Source organism: Herpailurus yagouaroundi, unplaced genomic scaffold, assembly GCF_014898765.1.
Source record: "Herpailurus yagouaroundi ecotype Mexico unplaced genomic scaffold, PumYag 197, whole genome shotgun sequence".
Taxonomy (NCBI): domain Eukaryota; kingdom Metazoa; phylum Chordata; class Mammalia; order Carnivora; family Felidae; genus Herpailurus; species Herpailurus yagouaroundi.
In genome coordinates, this window is record NW_024412428.1 from 21,248,826 (window position 1) to 21,271,016 (window position 22,191).

The 22,191-nt window shown below is 42.4% G+C and overlaps 1 protein-coding gene across 1 annotated transcript in view; it reads left to right on the plus strand.

Moving 5' to 3' along the window:
- The window catches only part of EBPL (EBP like), a 35,428-nt gene extending 14,150 nt beyond the window's left edge, over positions 1-21,278 (plus strand). The window contains exons 2-4 of the mRNA XM_040448374.1: positions 13,307-13,376; positions 19,003-19,141; positions 20,647-21,278. Coding sequence (XP_040304308.1) covers positions 13,307-13,376; positions 19,003-19,141; positions 20,647-20,887 — 450 coding nt within the window. The 3' untranslated portion in view covers positions 20,888-21,278. The remainder of the gene's footprint in view (positions 1-13,306; positions 13,377-19,002; positions 19,142-20,646) is intronic.
- Positions 21,279-22,191: the final 913 nt, after the last annotated feature.

Genomic DNA, 22,191 nt, shown 5'->3' on the forward strand with positions numbered 1-22,191 from the left:
ACCCCTGAGGCAGATTTCATCACTATTTTCTGGTTATCATTATATTTGTGAGCTCTTTATCACGGTGGACCACAGCCTATTTCTGGAGGGGTGTCAGGGAGTTACTGCCTCTCTTGCAGAAGCGGAGAGTCCCTTGGGGACAAAGGCTATTACTTTCCCACCTTTGCATCTTCAAAGATGCACTGCCTGGCTGCATAGTTCATTTGCAAAACTGATTTCATCCCAAAGACCTCAAGATGTTTTATGACCATCAGCTCCATTAGCCAAATGAAAAGCAAGTTGGCTAGAGTGATGCTTTCCACTGGAGAATTTGTTTCTGCCCTTCCAAAATCACAGCCCCAAATCACAACCACTTTGTGGAAGAGATTCAGAGAAGCTTTTGTGTTATTCGAGATTTTACTTGCATGGTATACCTCTTAGTGAAGCTCTTTGGGGCAAGAACCTCTGCATTTATTTACTCAAGCTAGTTCAAGTGATGGATGGGCACACAGGGAAACTCATGGAAATGCAGCAGAAACTGAGATGTAGCTGGGCCACTGGAGGTTGGTTCTGATTCACAGGCAGCTCTGCGTTAAGGTAACTTAACTGCCTCATGGCTCCCCTCTAGGTTTGCTTCTCTTTCTGTTACTTGCTGGCTTTCTCGCCCTTTATTCTTTTTGTGTATCCCCATAGCATCTACTCATATGCATGTATTTTTGGTTGAATTGTGTCCTCCCCTCAACAGAACATGTTGGAGTCCTAACCCTCAGTACATCAGAATGTGGCCCTACTTAGAGATGAGGTCTTTACACAGGTAGTTAAATGAGGCCATTAAGGGTGGGCCTTCATCCAGTATGACTGGTGTCCTTTTAAAAAAGGAAATTGAGGGGCACCTGGGTGGCTCAGTCAGTTGAGTGTCAGACCTTTGATTTTGGCTCCAGTCATGATCTCACGGTTCATGGGTTCGAGCCCCACATCAGGCTCTGCTCTGACACCTTGGGGCCTGTTTGGGATTCTCTTCTGCACCTCCCCCTCTCTTGCACGTGTGCACTTGCATTCTCTCTCTCAAAGTAAATAAATAAACTTAAAAAAAAGAAACAAAAAGGGGAAATCAGCACCCAGAGACACAAACATGTTCCATGTAAAGATGAAGGCAAAGATCAGGGTGATGCTTCTACAAGCCACAGAACACCAAGGATTGCAGGCAAACCCATAGCATCTTGGAGAAGTTCTGGAATACGCTCTCCCTCAAAACCCTCAGAATGAACTAGCCGTGCTGACACGTTGATCCTGGACATTCGGCTTCCAGAACTGTGAGATGGTAAGTATTGTTCTAAGCCGCGCAGCTTGTGGTACTTTATTATAGCAGCCCTAGCAAATACTACACCTTCCTTACTCATCCATGCTTCCTTGTAACTTGAGTTTATTCATAATGTCAAGTTGTTGTCTGCCTCTCATGACCTCTCCTACATACTTGCCTTCAGAATCAGTTTGGATTCACTCCCCTGTTTGTCAGTTTCTGTTTCAGAGAGTTAAGAATGTCATTGGCCCAGCCTGTCCCTGTTTGAATGTGGCTTTTTGGATAGGCCGCTTCGTAGGCCAGCAGCCAGCTTGAGTTGTCTGTTCTGGAGTCCTGTCATCCCTCCTTGTCCTCTGGCTCAGTCACCTCTAGCCAAAGCAGTGCCTGTCACTGTGTAAACCACAATTTCCCACAGCTGTCCCCTCTCTGGGGACTGGGGGGTAGCCTGGGCATGGCATGCATCATGATGAACACATCTAAAGAAATGCCCAGTACCATGTGTGGAGAACAAGACAGCCACCTCGGTCTAGGAAGGGGCTCAAGGGGCCAATAAGTCCCATATCCCCTTTGAAATAGGTATTTTACCAATAACCCAGACAGATATAGGTTGAAAACTTTCAGCCAATACCAGCTTTCCAGAATTAAATAGCTCTGGTGATAAGAAAATTCTTCCTTATGGTGAGGTGAAATTAGTCTCCTTAGGACTTCTCTTCATTGGTCCTAGTTCTGCCCTATGCAACCCAAAAGGAAGTAGAATCCCCTGTCTACACTGCAGCGCCCCCTAGTGTCAGTGCATTCCACCATTTCTCCTGACCTGGTTTCCTGGCGCTTTTCTGTCCTCATTACTCAACACCGTTCCAGAGGGATCTGACTGTTTGTTACTCAGGAAGCCTGGGTCCAGGAGGGAAGGTAGAAAGATTATGGGTTTAGAGGTCTAACAGATGCACTCTTGAATGCTGGCTCTGCCATTTACCAGCTGTGAAATTCTGAACAATACCTTTTCCCTACCACAAATCCTTTCTGTAAGGAGGAAGGGGAAGAAGGAAAGACATTTTCTTTCTGTGTTTCCTTATTGTCTTCATGTGTTTGGGCTGCTGTGACAAAATACCACCGATTGAGTGGCTTATAAACAAAAATTTATTTTTCTCAGTTCAGGAAGCTGGCAGTCCGAGATCAGGCTGCTGTCATAGGTGAGGGCCCTCTCCCTGGTGTCTGGATGGTGCCTTCTTGCTGTGTCCTCTTGGTGGAAAGGCTAGGGATCTCACTGGAGCCTCTTTCATAGAGTCATTAATTGCATTCAGGAAGGCTCTACCCTCATGACCTGAGCAGCTCCCAAAGGCCCCACCTTCTAATATCATCATCTTTGGGAATTAGAATTTCAACACATGCATTTGGGTGGGACACATTCACACCCTAGCATTTACCTATAAAGTATGGAAATATTTTCTTCAAAGCATTGCCATGAGGATTAAATAGAGCTTTGTAATGGGGCAGTATTTCTCAAACTTGAAGGTACATAGGAATCACCCCAGGGATCTTTTCACAGTGCAGATTCTGATTCCATAAATCTAGGTCTGAAATTCTGCATTTCTAACAAGCTCTTGGGAGATGCCCAAGTTGGGATTCACGAGCCACATTTGAATTGCAAGGATGTAGGACACTTGGCATGATGCCTGGCACTTAGCAGAGTTCAGCAAAGGTTGATTCCGTCTTCTTCTGTCCTTTTCGTGACCCCTCTCGCCATACTCTGTCCTAGGATTAGCTTTTAATTTTCATCCTGTCCCTGTGTAATAAAGTAACAATGCACTTGTCCAATTGAGATAAGCCTTGGAAAGTTTCCTTTCAAATCCTTAATCTGAGGAATAACTGTGTTGGCAGGGAAGGGCATATTCTTAAAAGATGTTTTCAAGTTCTAAATGAAACACTAAGCTGCCGCGATGTGGGCACAATAGAACTTTCGCGGGTTCTGAAAAGGCCAGCGCTGTCCTCCATTAATACCAGGCGGCAGTGCGTCTGCACCGGCAGGTTCCATCAAACAGAAGTCATCATGTCATTAAGGGGACGACAGCTGGGCAGCATAGATTTATGAAGTCACCAAAGCCTTGTCATCCAGGTCCATAGGAGGCTGAGCAGCTGATCCTTCCAGAAACAATGATGGGTGCTGTTGCCGTGACATGGAAAAATCAAGTCTGATTAGGCTGAGATTTTGTGAATCTGAATAGGAAATGCTAATAAATTTTGACAGGATTTACATAGTGATTCTATTCTGTTCCACTTTAGTCTCCCACCCTTAATAATGAATGTTGTTCTGTTTTCTCTGGCTCTTCATTCAAACAAGCTAAAAACAAAAAGCTTGCAAATACATTAGAATACGAATTTAGCCTTTACAAATACTAGTACAAATTACAAAAAAAAAGAAATTTGGATTCTTTTTCTTTCTTATTTCTTTTTTTTTAACGTTTATTTTGGGGAGAGAGAGAGAGCAAGCGCACTAGTGGGGGAAGGGCAGAGAGAGAGGGGGACAGGAGATCTGAAGTGGGCTCTGTGTTGACAGCAGCAAGCCCAATGTAGGACTCGAACTCCCGAACCAACCGTGAGATCATGACCTAAGTCAAAGTCAGAGGCGCAACTAACTAAGCCACCCGGTGCCCCTCTTTTTATTTTTTTATTTTTTTATTTCTGTGAAGCCCTTTTTTCCCCCACTAAATTTTCTTTTAAAGGTTGAAATAGTAAATTGAGTATTTTCTCTAAAGTGGTCGTTGAATTACAGAGAGCAGTAACTTGCAGAGCCCAAACTTTTTTTGTTTTTATCTGAGCTTTGACTTGTAGTAGTTGTCTGAAAGCCTACAAAATACTGTGGTTATAATCACATGTCTGTAACACCTTAAATGAAAATTGACACTGGCTGTGGTTACTTTTATTTGCCATGATACGTCTTAGCTTTTAAGTTGATGTTGTTAGCAGCACAATTAGATATATGGTTCCAATCATGTTTTAGAGCATCTACTAGGAATTTTTGTATGTTTTGAAACCAGAAATCCTGATCCGCAGAACTTGAACATTTAAATAAACAAACATTGTGGAATTTTACTCATCACTATAGTTTCACTATCGTTGAAATTTTCAATTGTATGGTTGGAATTTTCACTATAGTTGAAAAATTAATAGCAGGAAAAAGATATTTTCAACATTTATTGCTTTATGATAACCTACACATGGAAAGGCTCCTGAACACTGCCATGAAACTCAGCAACGGTGTCTCAGGGGAATGAGATTGGGGGTCAGGAGGGAAAGAGTTGTCGCTTTCACTTTATACCTTTTTATTTAGTTCTTTTTTTAAACTTTCATTATGTATCCCTTTAATAATATTTTTTAGTAATTAAAATAGTAAAGGTGCACCACCAGAAGAAATGTCATAGAATTAGCATGTGATCCAGTAAGCCCGCTTTTACATAAATATCCAAAGAAATCGAAACCAGGGACTTAGATACGTGCACATAGCAGTATTATTCACCATAGCCAAAAGGTGGAAGCAGCCTAAATGTCCATCAGCAGATGAGCAGACCAACAAAATGTGGTGTATGCATACAATGGAATATTATTCAGCCTTAAAAAGACATGCAATTCTGGTACATGCCACAACACAGGGAAGCTTGTGGACATTATGCCAAGTGAAATAAGGCAGTCACAAAAAGATAAAAATTGGGTGATTGCACTTATATGAGGTACTTAGGGAAAAAGTAGAGTGAAGGTTGCCAGGGGCCAGGGATAGGGGGAGAATGAGGAGTTATTCAGAGTTTTACAGAGTTACACAGAGTTTCAGTTTGGGAAGACTCAGTTATGGAGGGAGATAAATGGTGATGGTTGCACAAGAATGTGAATGTACTCAACACCACTGAATTGTATGCTTAAAATGGTTAAAATGGTAAATTTTATGTCTATTTAACTACAGTAAAAAAATTTTTTTTGTTTGTTTTATTTACACTCTTTTTAGGGGAAAGAAAGCTAGGCCTGGGTACTCAAGACAGAGGAGCTGTGCATGCTCAGGCCTGGAGGAGTAAAAACCAGCCTGAGGCCTTCTGAGAACACACGTATAAGTGCCCTCAGCCCTGGCAAGGGAGCCCAAGGGGCGGGCCGGGGGCTCATCACTGTTTGGCTACAGTGCTGGGCAGGGCAGAGTCTGGACCCACCAGGCCTCACCACGGCCTGCCCTTCATACCCCTGGGCTGCCATCCCTATCCTTCCTTCCACCTCTAAGCCTGCCTGCCAAGGCACAGCTCTAGGACTACCTCCTCCTGGAAGTCTTCCCTGATTGTCCCAACCATAGGCCCCCTCATCTTTTTCCAGTCTATATTGAATTAGAAGTTGGTGTTACTCAGCTAGATAAGCTCTCTGAGGCCAGGGCCCAGGCTAGTCTAAATTTAAATAAATAAATAAATAAATTTTTAAAAGTCCTGGCAATTGATTAAAAAATGTTATTCAGTTAGTAATGTTATTCTTTCTTCCATGTCTCTTGTTCTACCTGTCTGATTTTTTTAATTAAATTTTTTTTGGCCAGGGGAGGTAATTGTAGATTCACATGTGATTATAAGAAATAATACAGAGAAAGCCCATGTACACTTGGCTTAGCTTTCCCCAGTGGTAACATTTTTCAAAACTATAGTGTAGGGGTACCTGGGTGGCTCAGTGGGTTAAGCATCTGCCTCTTGATTTTGGCTCAGGTCATGATCTTGAGGTTCGTGAGATTGAGCCCTGCGTCCAGCTCTGCACTGACAGTGAAGAGCCTGCTTGGGATTCTCTCTCTCTTCTCTCTCTGCCCCTCCCCCCACTCCCTCTCTTTCAAAATAAATACACTTTAAAAAATGTTAAAAAAAAAAAACAACCCGATAACATGTATAGTATCGGTCATTGACGTTGGTGCAGTCCACTCATTCAGATTTCCCTGGATCCACTGGCACATGTGTGTGTATTAAGTTCTGTATCATTTTATCAACTGGTTAGTTTCAAGTGTCCACCACAACAGGATATCAAGCAGTTGCAACACCACAAGGATACCTAGTGTTTTCCTTTTGTATCAACTATCAACTCCCCCCACCTCCTCCAGCCACTAACCCCTGGCAACCACTAATATGTCCTCCATTTCTAAAATTTATCATTCCAGGGGGCGCCTGGGTGGCGCAGTCGGTTAAGCGTCCGACTTCAGCCAGGTCATGATTCTCGTGGTCCTTGAGTTCGAGCCCTGCGTCAGGCTCTGGGCTGATGGCTCGGAGCCTGGAGCCTGTTTCCAATTCTGTGTCTCCCTCTCTCTCTGCCCCTCCCCCGTTCATGCTCTGTCTCTCTCTGTCCCAAAAATAAATAAAAAACGTTGAAAAAAATTAAAAAAAAAATAAAATTTATCATTCCAAAAAGCGTTATATAAATGGGGTGAAAGGGGCACCTGGGTGGCTCAGTCGGTTAAGCGTCCGATTTTTGGTTTCAGCTCAGGTCATGATCTCACAATTTGTCTGAGGCCCGCATCAGGCTCTGCCCTGGCAGTGCTGAGCTTGCTTGGGGTTCTCTGGCTCCCTCTCTCTCTCTCTCTGTCCTTCCCCCACTCTCACTGTCTCTGTCTCAAAATAAATAAATTTTTAATGGATGAATGAGTGAATGAATGAATGGAATCAGAGAGTATATAGTCTTTTGGAGTTGGCTTTCTTCGCTCAGCAAATCCCCTGGAGATCCATCCACGTTGTTGAGTGTATCAATAGTTGATTCCTTGTTACTGCTTGGGAGTGCTCCAGTATGAATGGACTGAGGTTTGTGTAACATTCACCTGTTGAAGGACATCCAGCGTTAAGCTATTACAGATAAAGCTGCTGTGGACATTTGTGTGCTTGTTTTTGTGTGAGCATAAGTTTTTGTTTTTCTGGGATAAGTGCTTAAGAAAGTTGTTGGGTCCTATAGTGACTGCGTACTTCATTTTAGAAGAAACTTCCAGACTCTGGTTTTCCAGAATGGTATCATTTTCATCCCACCAGAAATGTGATCCACATCCTTGTCAGTATTTGGTGTGGTCACTATTTTTTATTTTGCCATCCTGATAGGTGTATAGTACCAACTCGTTGTGTTTTTTTTTTTTTTTAAACGTTTGTTTATTTATTTTTTTTATTTATATATGAAATTTATTGTCAAATTGGTTTCCATACAACACCCAGTGCTCATCCCAAAAGGTGCCCTCCTCAATACCCATCACCCACCCTCTCCTCCCTCCCACCCCCCATCAACCCTCAGTTTGCTCTCAGTTCTCAACAGTCTCTTATGCTTTGGCTCTCTCCCACTCTAACCTCTTTTTTTTTTTTTCCTTCCCCTCCCCCATGGGTTCCTGTCAAGTTTCTCAGGATCCACATAAGAGTGAAACCATATGGTATCTGTCTTTCTCTGTATGGCTTATTTCACTTAGCATCACACTCTCCAGTTCCGTCCACGTTGCTACAAAAGGCCATATTTCATTTTTTCTCATTGCCACGTAGTATTCCATAGTGTATATAAACCACAATTTCTTTATCCATTCATCAGTTGATGGACATTTAGACTCTTTCCATAATTTGGCTATTGTTGAGAGTGCTGCTATGAACATTGGGGTACAAGTGCCCCTATGCATCAGCACTCCTGTGTCCCTTGGATAAATTCCCAGCAGTGCTATTGCTGGGTCATAGGGTAGGTCTATTTTTAATTTTCTGAGGAACCTCCACACTGCTTTCCAGAGTGGCTGCACCAGTTTGCATTCCCACCAACAGTGCAAGAGGGTTCCCGTTTCTCCACATCCTCTCCAGCATCTATAGTCTCCTGATTTGTTCATTTTGGCCACTCTGACTGGCGTGAGGTGATATCTGAGTGTGGTTTTGATTTGTATTTCCCTGATAAGGAGCGACGCTGAACATCTTTTCATGTGCCTGTTGGCCATCCGGATGTCTTCTTTAGAGAAGTGTCTATTCATGTTTTCTGCCCATTTCTTCACTGGGTTATTTGCTTTTCGGGTGTGGAGTTTGGTGAGCTCTTTATAGATTTTGGATACTAGCCCTTTGTCCGATATGTCATTTGCAAATATCTTTTCCCATTCCGTTGGTTGCCTTTTCGTTTTGTTGGTTGTTTCCTTTGCTGTGCAGAAGCTTTTTATCTTCATAAGGTCCCAGTAATTCACTTTTGCTTTTAATTCCCTTGCCTTTGGGGATGTGTCGAGTAAGAGATTGCTACGGCTGAGGTCAGAGAGGTCTTTTCCTGCTTTCTCCTCTAGGGTTTTGATGGTTTCCTGTCTCACATTCAGGTCCTTGATCCATTTTGAGTTTATTTTTGTGAATGGTGTGAGAAAGTGGTCTAGTTTCAACCTTCTGCATGTTGCTGTCCAGTTCTCCCAGCACCATTTGTTAAAGAGACTGTCTTTTTTCCATTGGATGTTCTTTCCTGCTTTGTCAAAGATGAGTTGGCCATACGTTTGTGGGTCTAGTTCTGGGGTTTCTATTCTATTCCATTGGTCTTTGTGTCTGTTTTTGTGCCACGTTTGTTTATTTTTGAGACAGAGAGAGACAGAGCATGAACAGGGGAGGGGCAGAGAGAGAGGGAGACACAGAATCCAAAACAGGCTCCAGGCTCTGACCTGTCAGCACAGAGCCCGATGTGGGGCTCGAACTCACGGACTGTGAGATCATGACCTGAGCCGGAGTCGGATGCCCAACCGACCAAGCCACCCAGGCGCCCCACGTTGTGGTTTTAATTGGCATTTCCCTGTCCGCTAATGATGTGGAACATCTTTTCATTTGTTTGCTGTCTGTATATCCTCTTTGGGGAAATGTGTCTTCATTCCTTTTGCCCATTTTCTAAATGGATTGTTTGGGTGGTAGTGGTGGTTTAACTGTTACTCCCCTCCCCCCCCTTTATTTCTTATTCTTTTAGTAAACATTTGTCAGCATGTACATCTATCAGGCATTTGGGATGCAGAGATAAAAGACAAAGACTTTTCCCTAAAGGAACTGACAGTTTTGAGGAAGAGATAAGCAAGCAGGTTTCTATGTAGGAGAGGCACCCACTTCCCACCAAGAGAATCAGGGAAGCCTTGCTGCCTGGAAGAGGCAGCATCCAATCAGCATGTGGAGGCATGAATATATTTTTTATACTTTACATATATTACAGCTGACCCTTGAAGTCATGAGTTGTACTGCACAGGTCCACTTACATGTGGGTTTTGATAAATACGGTACAATACTGTAAGTGTTTTTTCCTTATGGTTGTCTTAATAATTAATTTTCTTTGGCTCACTTTATTGTCAAAATACAGTGTATAATACATATGGCATGCAAAATATGTGTTAATCAATTGTTTATGTTATCAGTAGGGCTTCCAGTCATCAGTAGGCTGTTGGTAGTTAAGTTTTTGGAGAGTTAAAAATTATATATGGATTTTTGACTGCACAGGGATTGGTGCCCCTAACCTGTGTTGTTAAACAGTCAGCTGCATACTGCCATTATATTTGAGACATTAATATAGTAAGAAATATAGAGTGCCTTCTAAAAGCCCCTCCAGGTACCTTTCTAAGTAACTCGTTATATGAACTTGTCATTAATTCAAGATTAGCAAACACTGGACACAAAATATCATCCTGGGTTCTTAAAGATTCTAAGATAAGACAACATCCCAGACCCTAAAGATGTCTGATCCAATGATCCAATGGTTATGGACGGGAGATCCATAACCAGCAGACAGTTGACTATAGAAGCACAAACTTAGGAACACTGGAGATTGAGAAATTCGTCGCTAAGAGGTTTGGGAAGATTTCTTGGAGAGGAAGGATTTGAGCTGGCATTTGAAAAAGTAATAGAACTTAAACAGGTAGATATAAAAGGGAGAAATTTTGTTAAACACTCATAGGTCCCTGCTTGTTATAGATTGCCAGATCCCCATCTTGTTCTTACTCACAGAGTTGCTTCTGAGGAAAGGTCCTGGACCTAATGCCAGAGTCTGTGTTTTACTAATGCTCCAGTTAAAGAGATTGTGACTGGAAGTCATGTCTAGTTTTAGGATGAGATCCACAATCTAATTTTAGGAGGTCCTTTATCTTACAGATAGATGGACTGAGCCCTATAGAGGGTCAAATTCAGCCCAGACTTATTGCTCCCACTGGCCAGACCAGTGGCTGTATTTTATCTAGAAAGTCCCCAGGCCAAGCCAGGGAAGTGGTGTGGATTTCCTGCTATGTTTCTGCTAAAAAAAAAAAAAAAAAAATTGGTGAAAATAAAGTGCTTCAAAGTGGATGGGGAGTACTTCTTATTTTTAAATATTGCTGTTTATCTCCTATGTAATTTTTTAAAATCTCCTTTAAAGAATATAATGTTTACCAGGGCGCCTGGGTGGCGCAGTCGGTTAAGCATCCGACTTCAGCCAGGTCACGATCTCGCGTTCCGTGAGTTCGAGCCCCGCGTCGGGCTCTGGGCTGATGGCTCAGAGCCTGGAGCCTGTTTCCGATTCTGTGTCTCCCTCTCTCTCTGCCCCTCCCCCGTTCGTGCTCTGTCTCTCTCTGTCCCAAAAATAAATAAACATTGAAAAAAAATTTAAAAAAAAATAAAAAAAAGAATATAATGTTTACATATACTCTGAGGTAAACCCCATTTACCAAGTAAGTAACGTAACAAAACAAACCAACTTTAAAGCTTGTTTGGCAGGGATTAGCATGGGTAAGAAAATGGAAGATATTAATGAGATGGGGAGAAAATCAGATTTCTTCTCTCAGTCAGAGAAAAGAAAGGCAATTACAAACTGTAATGTAAACAGAAATATAAGAAAGTCAGGGCCCAAATATGTAGCAAACTAAAATACAGCATGATTTTGAGAAATTTGTGAGTGTAATAAGGGATATTCCAGCTGCCACATCCTTCCTAAATGACAAGTCAAAATACTCAATCTGGAGAGAGAAGTTGCAGCCCTTTGCAGTGAATGACGTTTACATAATCACCGTGTTGTAAATACTGTTGATTTTCAGCCTTTAGAATCTACATATAAATAAAATAGGAAGACAAATAATGCTTACAGAACAAGAATGGAAATGTAATCAATCTCGGCAATGTACAAAGTAGACAAGAGTGGGGCACTGGAAATGGGGAAGAAAAGAAGAAAGCATGGTGGGGGCTAGCATTCTCCTCTCAGATGGTGTGCAACACTGATGAGTAAGTTGAGGTTTTAAGTTTACTACTTAAGTTACAAATTTGGGTGACTAATGGAAGAATTAAAGAGAATAATATAGCTATTTGAAAGGTTTAGGACATGCCACTCTAAGCTATGCCACTTTGGCATATTGATTATTTTGAGTGGAAGGCAATTGGAAAGCAGCAGATGTGGGAAGGCTTTCTACCTTAGGCTTTCTGGCCTCCTCCTTTCTACCTAAAATCAGATTGTTAAATTTCCCATGAGAAAGGTGCCCTCCCTGTACCAGGAAGAGAAGAATGTTCTTATCACCAGAGACTGGGAGTCTATGCTGAAATGGGCCTCTACAAACAAACCTACTAAAATAACCCTTATCTTCCATTAGTTTCCCTCATATATTTCTTAGTCACTTTCCCACAATTTACTGTCCCTAGTCCAAGCCCCTTTGTCTTGTCACATTTCCATAATTTATTGTTCTTTGTGTAAAAAAGTATGTAAACCTTTTGGCCTAATAGCTTCTTTGGGTCTTTGTTTTCCTTTTAAGGACTTCCATGTACATGTAAAAATATTAAATAAAATTTGCGTGCTTTCCTCCTGTTAGTCCATCATGTCAGTTAATTCTTAGGCCAGCTCCTGGGTCTAAGAGCGCAGAAGGAAGGTTTTCCACCCCTATGCTGTCCAAAAACCTGTAGAGTGTGGGGAAGCAGAGGGTAGACATCTATTAAATCATAGTTTTTCAGGATTGGCAGTTAATTGAGAATGTCTAAAGAAATAGCAGTGTCAAGTGTATTGTGAGTTAGGACAATAATCCCCAGAAATAAATACAGAAGTGGCTCTAAATGGTGAACTCTGGGAAGCAGCACTATAAGTGAGCAGGGAATAGGGAGAGATACGATTTTAATGTCATATAAGCAGTTGCGTTGATAAAAAGAAATGGGAAAAAAAAGTTGTATTGACCAGAGATCATATTTGTTCAAAGGAGGGACCTCTGGGTGGCTCAGTCGGTTAAGTGTCTGACTTCAGCCCAGGTCATGATCTCCTGGTTTGTGAGTTTGAGCCCCACATCGGGCTCTGTGCTGACAGCATGGGGCCTGCTTCAGATCTCCTGCCTTGCTCCCTCTGCTCCTCCTCTGCTTGTGCTCTCTCTCTCAAAAATAAATAAACTTAAAAAAATTTTTTTTTTAATTTGTTCAAAGGAGCAGCATGCCAGTCAGATTCCCCAGTGAATTCTAATTAATTAGTTTTGAAATTTTAAGCAAAGAAACATTTCGGTGATAGAAAAATACTAAGTGTGATTGCAGGTATTTTATTACCTAAAATTTAAAATGTAGCCTGTAAGTGTTTTAATTTTCCTAAATTTGCCCTATGTGCAGGAAAAAGAATTATTTCAGGTCTGGTACAGATAGGTGAATACCATTTTTGTTAAGAGAGATCTTGGATTTTTTTTTTTTTTTTTTTTTTGAGACAAGACAAAATGAACTGCTGTGAGGCACCTCTCAAAGGTGCAAAATTTTTGGAATCATCCAGAATTTAGCCTGTTTAATATAACATTTAAGCTCTTTCCTTGTGCAAAATTTTCAATTTATTTTTTCCCATAAGAACACACCTCTAAATTTATAATGCCAATCATTGAAAAACAGCATTTATTATATAAACCTTCCCTCTGTCTGCAAGGCCTGGGCATCAGTCTCTAGGATCACACCCCACCGGCTTGTGTAGGTGCTTGCAGGTACGATGTTCAGAGGGAGCAGACCAGGAGGTGGGCTCCTGGGGACGTGGCCATGTGAAGCCGTGTATCTCCGGTGCCATCCTGTGGTTGTGATGCTGAATTAGAGCATGTTTTCATTTTCTCTCCAGGAAGGCCCTTTTGTCTACTTGTCTTTCGTAGGAAACATCGCAGATTCCGAAGGCTTGATTGCTTCATTGTGTGAGTAATTTAAAATGTTTGCATTTGAAACGTTTGAGGAGATTAATTGCAAGTGTGGCTGTCCATTAAATGAGTACCTGTAGCACAAATTGTATGATTTCATTTATGTGAAATGTCCAGAATAGGTGAATCTAAAGACACAGATTATAGGTTGATGGTTGCCTAGAACCATGCGGAGAAGGGGTGCCAGAGGAGGGGGGTGAAGAATGAATGACTGATAATGGGTATGGGTTTCTTTGCAGGGGGAGGGGTTAATGAAATGTTTGAAAAATTTCATTGTGATGATTCAAATCTGTGAGTGTACCGAAACCCATTGAATTGGACACTTTAAATGGGTGCCTTGTAAGACACGTGAATTATATCTCAATAAAGCTGTATACTAAAAAATATTCTTAGTGCAGATTGAAGGGTTTGCAGTATTTAAACTGGGTGTTTCCCATATTTTTAATATCAGCTCTCAGTTTATTATATATATGTATCTGCAGTCTTGTAGATAATTTCCAAAACTCCTGCTGCTCTGCAGAGCTATTAACTGGTTTTCCCTATCTTCTTCATGCTTACTGTAAATCAATTGACGTTCCATCAGTTAGTATCGACTTCCTCTCATGTACTGTGTCAATTTTGACAAGTGAGCCCTGTAACAACAGAGTCCTTTGCCACTATTACAGAACTGCCTTGTGCAAGGTAACTTCGTTCAGATTTTGCTTCTGAAATTCTGCGTCATTTATCTCATTTCTTCCTTGATTCTGAAATCAGATCCTCCAGCCAGGATCTGTGTTGGGACTCCGGTTCATCACTTGTGTTAGGAAACTTCTGGAGAATTGAGAGAGCTATAGTTAGTGCTTCTCAAAGCAAACCATGTGTCATCTTTGATGCCTGCCAGGTCCTAGCCAATGGTAGCTCAGGGAGCCTGATCCCCACTTTAGGAGTGAAATGCTGCTTGTGCACCTTTGTGTTTGTAATGTGATGAGTTGGCCAGATTAAACTGTGCTTGGGAATTGCCTGGGAGGCCCGAAGGCTGAAAGACCCCAGCCTAAGTCATTGTCCTCCACCCTGGCTGCCTGGCCTGGCATCAGAGCAAGTGAACAGCCCAGATTTGACTTAGTCCCATGAAATGCAAATGTCTAACATGATTTTTATCAGTCATCTTCAGTTTACATTTTTTGCCTTAAAAAAAGTGAAAGCCCATTTAATGGTGGGGTCCTTTATTCTTGAGAAAAGGAAAATCCAATAGATTTAAGTAGTACTTCTCAGACTTTAAAGTGCACCAGATTGCCTTGGGCTCTTGTTAAAATACAGATTCTGATTCAGAGGGTCTAGGGTAAGGCCTCCCAGATGTTGATCAGTAGACTATCCTTAGATTCACAAGGATGTAGAGCTCGCTTATAAGCATTATGTGGACCCTGTTAAAGGAGAATTATTCATGCCACTGGTTAAAGATGATAAAGAAGAATTTATTTAGGAGGTACTACTAAAGTGGGGGCTTGTAGCAGGGGAGAAAGATCGGGCTCAACTCCAAATACAGCAAGGAAGGTGGACCTTTTTTTTAATGTTTATTTATTTTTGGGAGAGACAGAGACAGAGTGTGAGTGGGGAGGGGGAGAGAGAGAGGGAGACAATCTGGAGCAGGCTCCAGGCTCTGAGCAAGCTGTCAGCACAGAGCCTGACTCAGGGTTCGAACTCACAAACTGTGAGATCATGACCTGAGCTGAAGTTGGACACCCAAACAACTGAGCCACCCAGGCGCCCCAGGAAGGTGGAGCTTTATAGCCAAGAAGCAGGTGGGGTCCGTGGATGGAAAATTACTAAGAAGAAACATTGAGGTTTGGAGGGTTCTTAATAGACTGACTCAACAGGATTCTTGCTGCAGGCAGGCCAGGGTGATATGACATACAGGGTGTAGATGAGGAATTTGATCAGTTATCAAGAGTGATCAAGTATCTGCACCCCCATGTTCACGGTAGCATTATTCACAGTAGCAAAGGCATGGAAACAACCTAAGTATCCATTGATGAATGAATGGATAAAGTGTGTGTGTGTGTGTGTGTGTGTGTGTGTGTGTGTGTGTGTGTATGCACGTGTGCATGCAGTGGAATACTATTTAGCCATAAAAAATCAAAAAATTCTGCCATTGTGACAACATGGTTGTACCTTGAGGGCATTGTGCTAAGCGAAACGAGCCAGACAGAGAAAGACAAATACTATATAATCTCACTTATGTGTGGAATCCTAATTAAAAAAAAAGAAAAGGCAAAAACAAAACTGAAACTCATAGAAAAAGAGATCAGATTTGTGGGGTGTGGAGATTGAGGGAATAAAGTTGATTAAGAAGTGCAAACCTCTAGTTACAAGATAGAGGAGTACTGAGGATATAATGTACCACATAATGACTCTAGTTACCACTGCTATAAGTTTTCAAGAGAGTGGATCCAAAGAGCTCTCATCATCAGGAAGAAAGCACCTCTTTTTCTTATTTTTTTTTGGTATCTGTGTAAAGTAATGGATGTTCACTAAATTTATTGCAGTCATTTCACAACAGATGTAAACCAAGTCAGTGTGTTGCACACCTTATACCTACCCAGTGCTGCTTGTCAGTTACATCTCAACAAAACTGGTGGTGGGGGAAGCGAGCAGATACCAAGAAAGGGGGATTTTTGCTGTCGTGACCTAGTAGGATTCTTGGCTAAAACTGGACTAAGCGAGCCAAGGACAGAGCCCTGGATGGGGGGCCTTGTTGAGGAGAGGGCTCAGAGGACCCCGACTCAAACTTGGTCAAGAAGACAATCTTTGTCACCCCTCACCCTCTCCTAATCACTCTGGGGTGCAGGGCCCAGCTGTGGCTCAGGGACTGGGATCCTACTCCAGCCCCAGCGTGTCTTTCCCTCTAAACTTCTGCCTGAGCCTGGCAGTCAGTCACAGAATAAATGACACTAATCACATCATCAGGCTTACTAACACTCTGTTTGCCCTGTTGCTATCTAGGTGTTTAACCAGCAGAAAAAATGACCAGAGTTAGGTGTCAGAGGAGGAGATGCCAGAGGCTTGATGCACTGGGACCACCTTCCTCTCCAGCAGTGACCCCGGGCCCCATCCACGCGCGTGCGGGCATGCATACACACACACACACACACACACACACACACACACACACACACACAGAGTCTCCTTCAGTTCTGCTGAACTAAATGTGATTTCAGACACACTGTGTTCCCTCCGTTCCGGGCCTTTGTGGTGTGCGTGCTCCTCCCTGAAGCACCCTCTCCTTCACCCAGTTCGTGGGTCACCTCTTGTGGTGTAAGGCCCGAGATTAAAATCCGATATTATGTGTGCCTTGACATCTGATAAAATCTAGAGGGACTCACATGGCCTAACCATAAGAGGAACCCCACTCTGCTTCCTCATGTGAGGTCCCCTAGCCAAGCGACCCTCCTTGTCACAGGGACCAGGCATGGTGCCTACGGGTCCCTGAGGAGCAAGTGGGCTTCAGTTCCTTGCCAGCCCCCCAAATTATTGGAGGAAGCCAATCCCATCTTGCCTCAGGAACCAGGGGCCACCCCATTGTTGTTACTGCAGAACTGGCTCCTGTGGCCCCTCCTAGTTCACTCCGTCTCTAAGTGCACCCCCCACCCCACCCCGTGTGGCCCTGGGTGGTGCAGTGTCATCTCTCCCCAGGCTGTGAGTGTGTGTGACTAGTAAGTTGCCATCAACCTCATCTATCCAGTGCCACCTGTCTTGTGTGGCCGTCCCTATAACCCGAGGGTGGGACTCCTTCCCTCACCAACAGGGGGAAGAGGAAGCGATCAAAACACCTCACCTCCCTCATCTGGCTTAAAGTGTCACTTCCTCCATGTCCCATGCTCAGTTGCCATCACTTACGACAGGGTCCAACCTCATGGAACGGGAGCTCCCAGAGGGCCACCTGTGCCCTAGGCCCTAGCTGATGCTACATTCCCCAGGCCCAGCACAGAACCTTCCATATGCTCCAGAAGATTTGTTGAATTAAAGAATGAATGAATGGTGTTATTTTTGAGTGTCTAAACAACTACTAATCTCTCAGTTCCTAAAGCACTGACATTTTTCTTAAGTGACACTTCCTTAGACTTGGGGTGCACTAGAGGGAACACTTCAGGTATTGTGTATGTGTTTAGATTTACAGGAAAAGCTTCCTTTCACTAGTATGTTGTTTTTCAGTTAATTCCTGGGCTGGCGGTCGGCTAAGGACTAGCAGGAAAGCTCTGCCTGTCCTGCTGGCCCTGTCTGGCCTTTCAGAGTCTCTGCTCAGCTTGTGTCTGTGTGTTATCTCATTAAATGACTAATCCTGTTTATTGGCCTTTCTTTCTGCCAAGACAGCCTTTCATTAGAACCTGTTGTCCCTAGCCCTGAGGGATCCTACCTTGGGCCATTAATGGAGACTAGAGCTTTGTCCTGCTGCTTCACCAATCCCAATTATGTAGCTAATATTTGATGATTCATATCTTGTCTAAATAATGTGAGAATAATATTGAAAGGAGAGAAGAGGTGAAACTTTCATTTAAAAATATTTTTTTTAATGTTTATTTTTGAGAGAGAGAGACAGAGTGTGAGCTGGGGAAGGGGCAGAGAGAGAATCCAAAGCAGGCTCCAGGTTCTGAGCTGTCAGCACAAAGCCTGATGTAGGACTCGAACCCACCAACTGTGGGATTGGATCATGACCTGAGCTGATGTCAGACGCTTAACCAGCTGAGCCACCCAGGTGCCCCAAGACTTTGATTTTTTTTACTCTGATCATTTGAGATCTTAGGACTGGCATGTATTAGTTTGATAAATTAAAAAAAGGAAAGAGGGAGAGAGGGAAGGAGGGAGAGAGGGAAATAGAGAGGAAGGAAGGAAGGGTGGGTTGGCTCTCCCAGTGCATGGCTCTCAGTCCTGCTCTAAAAAGACTTTCTCACCTCATTCTGTCTAGAAGAAACAATCCTGATAATGGGGTCTGGAAAGATCTTTTAGGGCATGCCCACTCCCTGGTGAACACATTTGAGGCCTTTGTGGTGTCTGTTGTTAGTGACTCCTGTCTGGACTGAAACATCCCCTTTGTCCATGTGGGGGATTCATTCTCTGTGTCATTACCATTCCACCGTCCTCCCCCCGAACCTCCCCACTGCCAGTACAGGGCTCAGTTTCTCTTCAGTTATTAATAAACACATGTTTTTTTAATAAACATTTCCTTAATAATAACTTTCCCACATCTGGATTATACCTACAGACTTTATATGGGAATTTTGAAGTAAGGAACTGTAACACAGTTAACAAGCTAATTATTAGAGATGGTCTTTGCAAAATCTGGCTGTGTTGAATTAATTCAGAATTCTGTTGCTTAGAGTAATGATAGCAGGGGTGAAAAGGGCACATGTATGCAAGCACTTTGGGAACGAAATCCTTTTACAAATATACCAAGATATTGTTATTAGTACTTGTGCGGTAAATGCGTTTCAGCCTCCGTTCTCCTCTTGCCTTCCTCTAAGGCATTATGGGCAGCGTAGGGAGTGACAGTTTCTCTCTTTGTCTCCTCGTTAGGGGAAAAAAAGGTCATTTTCACTGACTGTCATAAAAATAGTTGCCAGATGAGTAACAAAATGTATTTCACTTTTAGGGAAAGAATATGGCAAAGCTGATGCAAGATGGCTTTATTTTGACCCAACCATTGTGTCTTTGGAAATTCTGACTGTTGTCTTGGATGGGTCTCTGGCATTGGTCCTCATTTATGCCATAGTCAAAGAGAAATATTATCGGTAAGTGCTCTTCTTCTGGCCTGCTGAAGAGAGGAGAAACATTAGCTGTCTCGATGCCTACATGGCATTTGGAGTAGATTAGGACCACATTCATTTGTTAGATTAGAAATGAAAATTGTTCAATATTAGATAGGAAGCGTGGTGCCACCAGGATAATTTCAGATGATTCAAAATAAAAACGATAGGAAATAGGATTGTAGGGACCACCTAGTCATTCTACGAGGAAGGAAGTGTGAAGAGCATTGGATGATTTTTCACCAATATTTTGGAAAGTAAAGGGTAATGCCTCCAACCCTTTCCCAATCGCCCCCCAAATCTTGAAAACTCCTATTCCAGGGGCGCCTGGTTGGCTCATCGGTTGAACATCCGACTTCAGCTCAGGTCATGATCTTGCCATTCATGAGCTTGGGCCGCATCCAGAATCCACTTCAGATCTTCTGTCCCTCCCCTCTTTCTCTGCCCTTCCCCCACTCGCACTGTCTCTCTCAAAAATAAAAAAAAACCTTTAAAAAAAAAAAAGAAAACTCCTATTTCACTTTACACCAAGTAAATTCTCTTAATTTGGAATTAGATATGCAGGACAAATCTTTTCAGAAACAGGTTGTGGAGGGTGTGAGGAAGGCAGGAGAGAGGAAAGGGAGGAGAAAGGTGGAAGATTAACCACTGTCAGTCAGACTCTGAGACTTTGAACTCTCTTCCCTCCCTCCTACCCTTTCCCTTCCTTTCCTTCTTTCAGACAAAGTGACGTAGGGCAAATAGGATGCCATCCTGGGGATGATTCCCAAAACAATGTCAAATAGGCACGATTGCATTCCACTTTTTAGTGTCTTGAATCAAAGAAGTATTTTTTAAAGCTTCGTCACAAAATTTCAGGTTTGAACGAAACCTCTAAGGTCATTTAGTCCACTTTCCTCCCACCCAGTTTTACTTAGATAGTTGGCAGGAAAAATTAAATTTCTTCCTGGTGTCTTGATATATCTTTGTCTCTATGATCTTGGTTGTAGATTTACTACATGCACCCAATTGTTTAGTACTTGAACCATCTATAATATCTGCATTGTTGAGTACTTACATATCCACGTATCTCGTTTACTCTCCACCATATTCTTTGAGGAAGGAACTGTTATTACTGTCCCCTTTTACAGCCAGTAAAATTGTGGCTTGTAGCAAGATTCGCATCTAGGTCTCTCTTTGCTGGGTGAGATGTGACCTCCATAAATCTTCCTAAGAGTGGAACAGGATACCTGAGAGACTTTATTTAACTCTGAGGATAATCTTCCAGGAAGGGCAGTATTGCTTCTCCAGAGAAAGCATGGATCTCCCATGAATTGGATTGACTTGCCCCATTGAAGGAGCACTGTGGGAAACCTGAGGTCCAACTTCAGAGAGGTCTTCTGCTGTGGAAGACGGTGTAAATGCTGCCATTTAAGACAAGAGGTCAGGATTCAGGGTGACAGGCTGGGCTGAGCTGGCAGCTTCATCCCTTGTTTCTTTCTCTCTAACAGGCATTTCCTGCAGATTACCCTGTGCGTGTGTGAATTATATGGCGGGTGGATGACCTTCTTCCCGGACTGGCTTATGGGAAGCCCCAACCTCAACACCGACAGTTGGCTCTACTTTGGGGTCTATCTGGTATTTTTCAATAGTGTGTGGGTTCTGATCCCAGGACTGTTACTGTGTCAGTCATGGGTAGAACTCAAGAAAATGTATTACAAAGGAACCAATTCAGGGAAAAAGTTTCAGTGACTTTTCAAAATCACAAACACTGATTTCTTGCTTTATAAGCCAGAATGGATCAAACCTTCTTGTTTGGCCAAAATGTAATGCATTCCAGTGTATACTTTCCTTTTATAGTGTTGTTCCTCAACAGCTTATTTCAAATTGATTGCAAGGTGGCAAGTCTTTGTTTTTGTTTTTGTTTTTTTCAATTAAATGACAATATGGGGAACAGAGAGTAAATTTTAACTTGTAATAATAACATCTTTAATTATACACTTTTATGGCTCTATTAATTGTTCCACATTACTAAAGCCAATTATCATAAAATGCTATAGAGCATATTATATTAATTTTTTATTCCAAGAACATATTGTTGCCTCAGCTTTTTTAAAAATGTAAATAAATCCAAGTTAGTTAACATATAGTGTAATAATAATTTCAGAAATAGAATTTAGTGACTCATCACTTGCCTCAGCTTTTAATCATCTCACTTATCTTTCGGTTACCAAAGTGAGACCAGACATGAAATGAATGCTTCTATTTTACATTTGTCCTTTATCAAATTTGTGAAGCCAACAGATATGATAGTAGCAGAACCCTGTGAGTAGATTAGAAATGGACCAAGTTTCACACAGACAGGTGACACAAAAGGATACAAAAAGCTGCAATAAGTTTGACTGCACTAAAAGTACTCTGTTCATCAAGTCACCACTAAGAGAGTAGAAAAGGAACCCAGAAGGTAGAAGGTATTTGCAGTACATATTACTGACAAAGGACCCATCCTGAATAAAGACCTCCTGTAAGTCGATTAGAAAGTCAAATCGAAAGTTAACAAAATATTTATGTTTTTTGTGGTTTTTTGTTTTTTAATTTTTTAAATATTTATTCATTTTTGAGAGAGAGAGACGGAGCTCAAGCGGGGGTGGGCAGAGAGAGAAGGAGACAGAATCCCAAGCAGGCTCCAGGCTCTGAGCTGTAAGCACAGAGTCGGACGCAGGGCTCGAACCCACGAGCCATGAGATCATGACCTGAGCCAAAGTCAGACACTTAACCGACTGAGCCACCCAGGCACCCCTTAACAAAATATTTGAATAACTACTTCATGAAAGAGAATATACAGATGAGAATTTAGGAAACCACAATAAGGTGTTCCTCCACACCTATCAAAATGGTAAAAGTGGGGCACCCAGGTGGCTCAGTTGGTTAAGCGTTCGACTTCAGCTCAGGTCATGATCTCACAGTTTGTGGGTTCAAGCCCTGTGTCGGGCTCTGTGCATTAGGCTCTGTTCTGAGAGCTCAGAGCCTGGATCCTGCTTCAGATTCTGTGTCTC